The 12,352-nt window shown below is 46.9% G+C and overlaps 1 protein-coding gene across 2 annotated transcripts in view; it reads left to right on the top strand.

The window, feature by feature from the left end:
- Positions 1–4,809: 4,809 nt before the first annotated feature.
- ST8SIA6 (ST8 alpha-N-acetyl-neuraminide alpha-2,8-sialyltransferase 6) overlaps positions 4,810–12,352 on the top strand; it is a 45,053-nt gene continuing 37,510 nt past the window's right edge. Inside the window, exons 1-2 of one of the 2 annotated variants that reach the window (XM_082193227.1) lie at positions 4,810–5,009; positions 5,280–5,390. In XM_082193227.1, the coding sequence (XP_082049353.1) occupies positions 4,915–5,009; positions 5,280–5,390 (206 nt within the window). In that variant the 5' untranslated portion in view covers positions 4,810–4,914. The remainder of the gene's footprint in view (positions 5,010–5,279; positions 5,391–12,352) is intronic. The other variant, XM_082193226.1, reaches the window with a different exon arrangement.

The raw sequence follows: 12,352 nt of genomic DNA, 5'->3' as shown, positions 1-12,352 counted from the left end.
AGATGACTGAGATTTGAGTCAAGGATCTTTGGCATTTAAGGCCTGTCCTCCTGGAGAACTGAGCTGTGGCCCCTTCCCTTTGTCTGCATCAGCCCAGGTATTGCCCTTGCTGGAAGGCCAGCAAAGCTTCAATGAAGTCATTTGCTCACCAGAAGGCTTCATCAAGATGCATCTTCAGATGCAGTCCTGGTCTTATTAAAACCAATGGGTAAACTCCTATAGATCTTAATGAGATGGCAGCTTGGACTCCGGTTACCAGTGTCTTCAGTGCATGGCTGGACCAAGACATTTTTCTGTTTAAGGTATGTATAGCAAGCCATGAGGCACACACACATCTGTCATAGGGCCATAGGAAGAGGCTGCCTAATAGTATTAATCAACCAAGCTCAGTACAGTGGTACCTCAGGTTACATCAGGTTGCAGACTCTGCTAACCCATAAATAGTACCTCGGGTTAAGAACTTTGCTTCAGGATGAGAACAGAAATCGCGCGGCAGCAACGGGAGGCCCCATTAGCTAAAGTGGTACCTCAGGTTAAGAACAGTTTCAGGTTAAGAAAGAGACCTCCAGAATGAATTAAGTTCTTAACCCAAGGTACCACTGTACTGGCAACCACTGTTGCTGTCCAGGTTTTCAGGCGGGGTCCCACCTAGAGATGCTAGGGACTGGAACTAGGACCATCTGCTTGCTCTACCAGTGAGCTATGGCTCCTTCTCCACATTGGACAAAAGATTCCTGCACTGCAGTGGGTTGGACTAGATGAGCCTCGTGGTTCCTTCCAACTCCGCAATTCTGTCTCCTGTGCACCTGCTGACTCACTTTCCCATTATGGCAGAGCCAGTCCTCCCTGAGATCTTTCATCTTTCAAATCAGTTGAAGTTGGAAAAGTGGATGCACTTTAAAAATAGGGTTCTAAAAATAGAATCCTCCATAATTCACAACAGGTCAGGTGATCTGGCTTTTTACCATGCTTCCTCTCACTTTGTTCAAACCTGTTGTTTTTATGACACTGCACAGCAGCACAATAGCTAAATATTAATATAATTGGGAGATTCTGATTGAAGGTATCCAAGGAAATGGAATTTCTCCTTGAGCAATTGATAGTTGGCTGTGTAACGCCTATAGAAATGGACCTGAAAGGAGACCATCATCTTAGGCATAAAGGTAAAGGGACCCCTGACCATTAGGTCTAGTCGTGACCGACTCTGGGGTTGTGGCGCTCATCTTGCTTTATTGGCCGAGGGAGCCAGCGTACAGCTTACGGGTCATGTGGCCAGCATGACTAAGCCACTTCTGGCGAACCAGATCAGCACACGGAAACGCCGTTTACCTTCCCGCCGGAGTGGTACCTATTTATCCACTTGCCCTTTGACGTGCTTTCAAACTGCTAGGTTGGCAGGAGCAGGGACCGAGCAACGGGAGCTCACCTTGTCATGGGGATTCGAACCACCGACCTTCTGATCAGCAAGTCCTAGGCTCTGTGGTTTAACCCACAGTGCCACCCGCGTCCCTCATCTTAGGCATACCTACCTTGTAAACAGCTTTGAGATTTCATTGCAATCAAGCAGTATATACATTTTGTTACATAAAAAAATATCAGGGATTCCATTGAATTGATTGGAATTTGATGACTGCCAACATGAGCTTGTTCTATACTTCATTACAAGTGCCTCCAGTCCTGTTCATATTTCTTATGTAGGAAGCATGCATGAGATAGGCTGCCCAGCTATGAAAGGCACATACAATCAGACTCCTGTTGGAAATCCATTCAGCATCTGCAATAGCTGAATTGTCACACAACCTCCATGTTCCGAAATAGCAGGCCTCTGAATGTCAGGTGCTGGGAATGGACAATAGTGGAGAGCTGGCATGACTAATGACTTGACTAATGACTTCACTGCATGCCCTGCGTGTTATTTTCCCAGAAGCAGCTGGTTGATCACACTGCTGGAAACAAAATGCCAGACTAGATAGACAATGTCCTGATTCAGCAGGACTCATTTTATGTACTTAATCTCTCCATAGACTTTTTCCTTTTCTTTCTGCTTGGCTTTGTTGAATGCCCTGTAGCTATTTCAAATTTACTGTAAACCAACTTGAACATTCCAGACACTCAGATCTGTCTGCATGCCTAAATTATGCCAGAGTTTGTTCTGAAATATACTATTGATGCATGCTGCCCCGATCTCCCAGCGGTGCAAGATTCTAGGGGGTTCTTGGTGGCTTGCCCAGGGTTCCTGTTTCCTTTTGGAAATGAGGCACAGCTGAGACTGTGGTGTCTTTATGATAGATGGTTTATTTACACACACACATATATATACAGGGTGAGTCCTTTAAAAGAGGCCCCGTGGATACAGAGTACACATGTTCCACAGGGCCTCTTTTAAAAGACTCACCCTGTACAACCTGAGCCTATGATGGAGCGGTTTGCAGCATTAATACTGCAAGAGGGTCTTGCTTCTCCTATAGTTGTAGCCTGGGATCCAAACAGCCTATACCAGACTGCAACGCGTTCTCACATCACAGCCAACACTGAAAGCCCAGGAATTTGATGTGTATGTGTGCGTGCGCTCCCTCAACATGCTCTCTTGCCTCATCCATCCCCATGATGGATGAACCCCACCTCCCTCTCTAGGGTTGTCAGAGCATCATCTGTGACACACCCATGGTGCTTGTTGTGCAACCCACCCTGGCGTTATCAGATACCCAGAAGGTGATATTTCACCAGTCCTGGCCACCTCTCAGAAGACATAGTCACCTCCCCCTTCACCTAGGTCCAGGAGGATCTACTATGCCGGCTAGGCATAGTGAGAGATTGCAGAAACACTTACTGCCCTAAGATGGGTGCACCTCATTCCTATACCAAAGGTGTGTGATGGTGTTGCAACAACATCCAAAGTTTGGGCAGTTAAAAGCACCCGCCTTTTGTTGCAGCTGTAGTTAGGATTAACCATGTGCATTGCCTGAAACCAGTGATTTGCATATGTACCAAAGTGATCTAAACATTAACGCCTTGGGAAAGAATCCTTCTTCAAGGCTTTTGTTTTTTCAGCAACGGGGAGCCAGGACATCTACTATTCTACCACTCTTTAAGTTCATACGCTGGCACAATAAAATGCCCACTTCAGCAGGTTATGCCTGGGACTGACTCAGATCCCCCCCCCCCAGTTGAATAGGTACTTGGTGGACTCCTAATTTATGATATGCCAAAAATAGATGTTCACTGGAGCACCAAAATCCTTCTCCCACCTTGTACAGACACCTTTGAAGGGCAGGAATAAAACATAGTTCCTTTCATTGGATCACCCTGATGAATATCTATTGCCCAGTGCCATCGCTGTATTGTAGAAAATTCGATGACACTCATAAAAGCGGCCCAGGACATTCTGGCATCTCCAGGTTTTTTCAGCACATCAGCCTCTTCTTATGGCATTTATGGCTTCCCTTAAGGGACTCTGGGAATTGCAATTGGTGTTCGCATTCGCAATGTTTATCAGATTCCTATTACGAACCTCTCACAACACTATATATATCTATCTATCCTGCAAGATTTCTTGCATGATCAGGCACGCTTTCACACATGTAATTTAAATCACCTTCTGAGATTTCCTCATGCTCTTTAGAAGAATGTGTCATTGTATAAATCAAAAGCACTGATGGGGGCTGTACGTCCCCCCGCCGCCAAGATTTCCCCTCTTTCTGTGCCAAAGTACAATTAAAATACAATACAGAACAACAATACAGTCATTAAAAGCCAGTAAAAATTAATCACAGGTACAAGCCCTTGAATGTAACATGTATGGCAAGCAAGAGGCTGGGGCAAAGAGTCAAAGCTCTCAAGCCAAGCAGGGAAAAGCCCTCACCCTGGCTCCTCACCTTGAGGGTTTCCCCGGAGGTCCCCAGAGTTTAACTGGACAGGGCAGAATGGTGTGCCTTCTCTGGTTAAAAGAGGAGTTTGTGACTCTGATCTCCCTATCTCAAGGGTGCCAACTTGAATAAAATATTGGGGGAGCCCAGGTCTGAATGGAAATGCCCATCAACGGGGGGGGGGGGGTTGTTCCAATTATTTTATTGGGGCGAAGGGACCTCAGCCCCTAAGATTGGCTCCTATTCCCCACCTTGTCATTTCCCCAACATAAATCCTCCTAGGCTGCGATTTGCTGGGGGGGGGGGGCTGGAGGAAGAGGCAAATCAAAGGCAGCAATCCACCCCCCCCCCACCGCCAGCTTCTTCTGCTAGTGGTAACTTTAGAGGGGTGGGCGCGACTGCTCACGGCAGCCGCCCACAGCGAGGGGAAGGGTCGGCAAGCCTGGGCTGCGAGCCTGATCTCCATCCTGCCTCTTCCTTCACCAGCTGAGTTCCCGTCTACTTTTGGCCCTCGGCTGACTCTCTGCACATGCTCAGAGGCAGCCATTGCCGTTTCCAATGAACCCGGGTCTTGTGGCTAGGAGAGCTCTCCCGCCCCGATCTTCCCAAGGCACAGATCTCTCCCGACCCCCCCCCCCCAACTTCCCCATCCCTTCTCTCCGGATCTCTCCTCCGGCCTCTGTGAGACACGGCCCAGCGAGAGTTTGAGCGACTAGCTAGGGCTGCCGAGGGGCTGGGATGAGCTGAGGCCCCTCCGGCGGCTGCTCGCCTCCCCAGACCCCGCAGGAGGCGAAGCGGATCCGCCAGGAGCCGGAGGGGGGCGGAGCCAGAGCGGCGTCGGGGGGCGGGGACGAGCGAGGGGCGGGGGGCGAGAGCAGCCGAGCAGCCCCGACCCTGCTCTGCCGCTCGCCGCCGCCCCTGCTCTGCCCGACGGGGTCGCCTTCGCTGCAGTGGGAGGCGGGCGGGCGGGGGCAGCGGCGACGGCGGCCGGATCCCGCGGCAGGCAGGCAGGCAGGCAGTTCTCCTCCCCACGGCGGCGGCGGCGGCGATGCGGGCGGTCCTTGCCCTGGCGGCTCTGCTGGGCAGCCTGCTCCTCTGCCTGTGCCTCGGGTGGCTCTCCGCCGATGGCTCCGGCGGCGCGAGGTACTGGAGGGGTCTTGCCTGGGGGGCTGCTGGGAGTGGCGGGATCCCACGCGGCGGGGATGAAGTCACGGGGATAGGGTCGGGAGAGAGGCCAGCTCCAGCTTCTCTGCACGAGGGAGGCTTCCCCAAGGCAGGGGGCGCGCGTTTTTTTGCGGGGGGGGGGCATGCACGAAGGTGCCCAGGTCTTTGCTGTGGCTGGACTGGGCTCCTTCCTCGCGCCACTTAATGCTCCCGGCTGGCCAACTTGGGTTTGTCTCGCTTGCTTGCCAGGGGCTGGGAGAAGGAGGTCAGGGCGACGACGGGGGGCACCCCCAGGGTGATGCGATCTCTCCGGGCGCCGTCGGCACCTGCCCAGCTGGAGCCTCCGTTGGCCACCAACAGGTAAAAAGGCTGAGCTGTGTTGTTGTTGTTGAAACGGCTTTTCTCGTCTTCGTGTTGGGTTGGACCGAGAAGGGGGAGTTGCGCTGGTCCAGCGTGAGAAAGGCAGCTGCGAACATCTGGATTGTGGACCAGCAGTGTTCCAAGAAGGGCCGATCATCTTGAAAACGCCCACGAGTTCCTGATATTGTGGTTGGTCCCTGATTGTCCTGCTCTCACTTCGAGATCCCAACTCTCAGGGGTCAACAGATGGTGACCTTGCTTTTTCTTTTTCTTTTTTTTTGCAAAACATTGTTCTTGCCTTTTGGCTTCACCAACAGCGGTGAAAAGCTTGGTGGTAGATTATCTTATCCCTGTATTATTTCAGTTACTTTTAAAATTGCATTTTAAAGTGTTAATGATATATTGCAACTGAAGCAGCACAAGGTATCATTTGTTCATTTCAAAATTTGTAACTGGTGGTGGAAAGCAGATTCCTTTCCAGGAAAAAATGAAATCAGAATTATTTCCCATTTAGGTTAGCAGAGGAGCCATCTTCAGCTTTGAAGATATTCTACCCCCACTTTTGTTTTCTTTATTCTTTCTTACTTACTTTATCCATCATCTTCGCTTCGCTTCAATCCTTTCTGCTGTGAGTCACCATCCTCAAGCTCAGGTGTTTCTCTTTCAAACACTTTAGCTGTGATCCACGAGACCACAGTAATTTTTTTCTTGAGAAGTTTCTTGTCGTCTCAACCCACTCATTAAACTCCCACGGCATAAAAAACAAAAATAGTTTTAAGATTTGGTGTGAAAACTTGCAGAAATGGGAAATGTCACCAGAGTAAGATGAACAGTTTTACACAATTTGACCTTTGGAGAGTTCTCAGGTCCAACCCCCGCCTGCTTTTAGAATCCCAGCAGTTTGTGACTACAACTCTATACCAGCCTCCCAATCCCATTTAACCAAGAGTCTTACTTCTGAGTAAACATGTATATGTTTGTACTGTAAATAGCCAGTTAGGTTCAGGTTTACGAGGAAGATTCTGAAAAAGTTTTGCATGAAGAGAGAATTCAGATTGAAAATATTCTCTTTTCCAGCTGTATGGGATTGGTAAGGTTTCTTTTGGGTCTCTGTTTCCATTGTTTGGTTCTACTGTTTTTAAACCTAGTAGCTTTTATTGTAGGATTGTAAATTGCCTTGAGATTCATGTAGTTCATATAACAACAAAATGCTGTATTGCCCTGAATGGACTTTTTGAGAAGATGCTTCAGAGTACTGTGATCATTTGGATATATAAGGGGTGAGACAATCTTTCAGGTAAACTGGTCCCAAACTGTACATAGGGTTTTATCCACCAAAGCCAATACTTTGAACATAGCCTAGTAGCCGATTGGCAGCCAGTGCAATTTCTCCAGCAATAGAGGTAATGAGCAGTTGAGTCACTGCATTTTGCACCAGTTGCAGCTTCCAGAATCCAGAGGGTAGCCCTGCATAGAACACATTGCAGTAACCCATCCTGGAGATTACCAGTGCATGGACAGTAGAATCTATAGGCAAGATCAATACAGCCAGGGAACTGACCAATGTTAAGTCTATCGAGCTTGGAGCTGATCACCATGCAAACTCCATCCCTTAACTGAGGGCTAAACAGAATGTAAGGGGTGGGTTATCTGGTTTGGAGCCTTGCATTACAACACTGATGGATGAGCTCACGCTATGCCTACTAACATTTCGATCAGGGCTTTAGAGAGGAGTTATTGCCTTTGAGTGGATTCAGCAGCAGGCTCAGACTCCACACCCAGAAGATCTGAATCCCTTTTCTGATGCTAGCAACAATTTCTGATTCTCAGGCAGGTCTACAGGTTATTCTTCTCCTGTATTTTGGGTGGTTTGGGGGCTTTCTCTCTATATTTACATACCGCTTTTCCTCCAAGGAGCTCAAGTTGGTGTTGATGGCTCCCCCACATCCCATTTTATCCAACAACCTTGGGCGTTGAGTTAGGCTGAGAGATGGTGGCTGGTCCAAAGTCACTCAGTGAGCTTCATGACTGAGTCGGGATTTGAAGCCAGGTCTCCCAGCTCCTAATCCAACACCCTAACCACTACTTCACTCTGGTGTTCAATTCCATATGTGACAGGATTCTCCTCAACCTGACATTATAGGCTGCTATGCATTGGTCTCTCCTGGGAGAGAGACTCATTCTTATGTAGCTAGTTCCTCAGCTGATCTGTGCCTTTTGCAAGTATTTCCCCCCCAGCATTCGACTGACATTTTTCTATTACTAAAGCGCTTGCTTCTACAGCACTTCCAATATCAAATAAGCCTTTCCGCCTAGATTTTGATGCTGATTAAAGGTATAAACGGAGGCCTTACAAGTCTTATTCCATTACAATTAATAAAGGATTTGCCAAGTTAAGCCAAGCAGTGATTTCTTTCTTTCTTTCTTTCTTTCTTTCTTTCTTTCTTTCTTTCTTTCTTTTTATTTTTAAGCCATGGCACAGAACATCCATTTTCTTGGTCAAAACCCTTTTAGAGTAAAATAGTATGTTTTCCTGTCTCTTTGGCCTTCTGTGACTCCTGTATTTTCAAATTACTTTAGGGTTCAAAAGCAGTGAAGGACTGACAATATTTATTTCATTCTGTGATTGAATGTTCAACATTTGCTGCACTTCTGTAGAACACTGGGGACACCTTCAGGGGCAATAATTGTCAATCCACTTATATAAATTTCCCAACGGCTTTTTGAAGAGTTCCTTTTGTTTGCTTACATCTAGTGTTTAATTGTGTGGAAGCAAAGATAAGAAAATACTTCGCACAAAAAAAGTAACCACAGGAGTAGCAATGCAACAACAAAAGCCTTTCCTGGTAAGCCTTTCTCTACCAGGATGCCAGGTGCTGAACTGCAGGACACACAAACAGATGTGGTGCCTCTTACAGTTTTCCCCCAAACATTCTTGACTCTCCTGTCAGTTTCCATTAAAGTTTGTAATGTGCATGTTGTAGGAGCAGCAGCCAGGCAAGAGAGATTAACTGACTAATAAAGAGGGGAAAGCACCTGTTTCCAGGGATGAAACATTACAGCGATATAATGCACTGGAATTATTTGGCTAAAAATTATGGCTGATTATTGTAGAAGTGTTAGCAAAGTCACTTAAGTAATGCAGATGGAGTCCAGTGAAAAAAGAATCTATGTAACAGTTTATTGAGGGAAACTGAGGGGAATGGTGCATACCGTAATTCGAAGAGAAAGGAACAGAGGGTTTCAGTCCTTGTTTTGGTCAACCAAATATACAGAGGAAAACACTCTTCAGGACATTTGCCACCTCAGTGAACCAGCCAGATGGGTGGGGTATAAATAATAAAGTTGTTGTTGTTGTTGTTGTTGTTGTTGTTAAAGAGCATGCCACTCTGGTTGCTAAGCAATACCTCCACCCACCCACCTCTTGTCTAGTTGACTTTAACATTAACAGAATTAACCCCTGAGATCCAAATAGAAATATCTCTGCTATTGCACTTCCAGAAAAATGATGGTGTGAAATTCTTTCCACCAGTTGTCTACTCAGCAGCATGTTGCCAGTCCTATTTCTAGGCCCTGTGTGAGCTGTCTCTTCCCTTCTCCATCCTGTCTCCTGACTATCTCTTCATCTGAATTGAATTGATTTTATAATGAAATGATTTTAGTATATTGTATAATTTTACTGTTGTTAGCCACTCTGAGCCCAGCTTCAGCTGGGGAGGGCGGGATATAAATAAAATTTTATTATTATTATTTATTATTTCTCTACGCCCCGTTTATTTATGCCCTCATATCCTCTATGCCCACTTCTGCCCAATTTTATTATTTTGTTTCTACTTTCTTGCTCAACAGCTTCTCTATACCACACAACCTCTCCAGGCACTCAGCCAGGCAAGAAGGGTTTTCTCCAAAACTGACACTGCACCTCCCGCACAGCCCCTGCTCTGATATTTGACCTTCCACAATGACAGACTTGGGCTTTAGAGCTTAGAGTGCTTATAAACCTTCCATGACATCACAGCAGCTCAAGCAATGACCTGGCTTGTGTGTGGACACAAGAAACAGGGATGGTGTGTGCTTCTGCGATTGTTATTTTTTTCATGGCTCCTGTCTACAACAACAGACCCTTTTGGAGAGGCTGTGAAATAGTTAACCAAATGTAATTAATTATTAACCGTGCTACAGAAACCTCTATGTTCTTTCTTCTGTCAGAGCGTTGTACCCCTGAGGGTAAAATAGTTATTACAAAGAATGGGAATAGTTACTTAGCACATAAGTAATGGACTGCAATATACATTGCTCAGCAAGCCTGGCAGCTGTGCTAAATTGACTGCCATCATTAACATTCTTATTTCCTCCCAGGCTATGTCTTTAAGACACATTATGAAATAGCCTTTCTAGGGTGCACCTGGCAGAACTGATATGCCGGAAAGCATTGGCCAGCTATCCCCACATTTCTCCTGCAGGGGTGTTGACTTCTGAACTCTCCCTTCTATAGCTGTCCCTTTAACAGGAATAAATAGGTGATTATGGCCACATTCACACGCTGCATTTAAAGCACTATGATACCACTTTAAACAGTCATAGCTCTCCCAAAGAGTTCTAGGAGCTGCAGTTTTTTTAAAAAGGGCTGAGAGTTAAGAGACCCACCCCATTCCCCTCCCAGGGCTACAACCACAGAATGGTTTCACAGTCAATCCTCACAGGGAACTCTAGGAATTGTCATTCTCAGAGGGGCACAGCGGTCTCTTAACAACTCTCAGCACCCTTCACAATCTGCAGCTCCCAGAATTCTTTGGGGACAGGAACCATGATTGTATAAAGTGGTATCATAGCACTTAAAATATATGGTGTGGACGGGGGGTATGTTCAGCCTCACTTGCTGCCAGTCATACATCTCTTCTGTCAGTCATACATCTCTTCTGCTAAAGGGGCAGAAAATAATCCCCACTCCTCTTTTCTTCCTGAATGACATCTCTACACCTCTGACAAGCACAGGAGAGGTGGAACTTAGCAGGGACCATGCTTGTCTTCCAAACGCAGAAATACTCTTGAAGAATCTGTGGACCCCATTATGGAAATTAAGTTTGTAAATGTGATCGATTATCTCAAGTCAGTGTTCCACCTCAGGCTGTGTTGTGGGTGAGCTTGGGGATTGGCTTCTTTGTGCCAAATTCCATCCCAGCGCAACCCTGTATGTTTCTCTGCATGATCTTAAGGCTCCCATGCCACAGCTGCTACCTCTCTGCTCCTGTTTCCCCTAATCTAGTTGCATAGGCCACATCTTCCACCCTGTCTCTTGCATGTTCAGAAAGTACTCCCTGGATCGGAGGACAAAAGGCACCTCAGCTTTTCTGGAGCACATACCGTTGGAATAAGGTGTGACCCCTTTAAGCCCAAGCAATTCGCCCAGTCCAGCAGAGCTGGAGGCACCCCCCCTTGCTGAGCAGGACCACATAGATTTGCAGGTGGCTTCTGACACATCAAGGGAATCTGTGAGGCCTGCTACCTGGCCTGATCTTGAATGCACAGTGAGCTATCCATGGTCCTGACTCTTAGTCAGCAGATCCGTGCTTTGGCTCCTGGCTGGCCAGAAGGCCCCTGCGAACCACAGCAGGAGACCAGAGCATGGGCAGGAGTGAGTTTATTTCAGAGCAGCGCTTAGGGCTCATCTACACTTGTCCCATGATTCCTAAGCATGGGCTTGAGAGGTCTTCCTTTTGTCTCACTGCTTTCCCCGGGAAAACACTGTATACAGTGGTACTTCGGGTTAAGAACTTAATTCATTCTGGAGGTCCGTTCTTAACCTGAAACTGTTCTTAAACTGAGGTACCACTTTAGCTAATGGGGCCTCCTGCTGCAGCTACGCCGCTGGAGCATGATTTCTGTTCTCATCCTGAAACAAAGTTCTTAACCCAAGATGCTATTTCTGGGTTAGCGGAGTCTGTAACCTGAAGCGTCTGTAACCTGAGGTACCACTGTACTGCCAAGCTGGAACAAACAGCAGTCAGTTTTTCTGAGGGTGTCCCAGGCCAAGCAGCAGGTGAGAGCTGGGAGGGCTCACCCTCCTTTGTGTGGAATAAGACTTAAGATGCAACCTTGATATAGGGGTTTGTGTTGTTTTCTTTTCTTCTTTTTCTTTTTCTTCTTTTCCTGTTGTCTTGTTTTTATTTAGATTAGGCTGACCTTTATTGTATTCTATGTTGAAAGCTTTTAAAAAAAATAAAAGCATTGATTGCATGAAATCTCAAGAAAACAGAAATGTGAATGAGTCCATTGTTGCAGTACATGCAGTGTGATGCCTCATTTTTAGAAATGACAAGGTTCCCTTATGCAGAGTTTGCTTCACCCACCTTGAGCAGGCTCTGCGCGGATGAGTGAGGGGTTCTGGGGAAGTGCACATCATCCTATCCTCGCCAGCTGCTGAACCCAGAGTAGCTATCAATTGAATTCGGCATTCAGTAGTGTTCTTGCCCCTCCAGGCAGAGTTCTGATTTGATTAGGCTCTCTTTTCACTGAGCTTGCTCATGTAATCTTGCTGCACCTGAGTTATAGAAGAAAATAAGCTTGGTGCTTGAAGAGGAGGGAGATCACAGCCCTGAGGCTTCCTTGCTTCGCTTTATAGTCTCTGTGGACATCACCTTATTACCAAGCAATGGCATAGTTCAGTAATTTTAGATTCTTGAGTTAATGGCCTTACAAAGGCTCTCTCTTTTAGGGGATAATTACTTTCCTTTGAAATGTGGTCATCCAGCCCTGCCACTGTTGCATTTGAGGGGCCTTCCTGCTTCTGCTGTGTGGGGCCCTGGACCTCTGTCTCAGAGTCTGGCCCTGATGGCACTGCTGTTTCCCAGACTTTGGAGCACATGCTCTCAGTTGGCCACCCCTGCCTTAGAGGAGAGTGACTTGTTGATGATCCTCACAACAGCATTTTCCAAGGGTCAGTCTCTTCTTTTCCCATGGCT

Source organism: Podarcis vaucheri (assembly GCF_965113315.1).
Source record: "Podarcis vaucheri genome assembly, chromosome: 12".
Taxonomy (NCBI): Eukaryota; Metazoa; Chordata; class Lepidosauria; order Squamata; family Lacertidae; genus Podarcis; species Podarcis vaucheri.
This window is presented reverse-complemented; position numbering and strand designations above follow the sequence as displayed.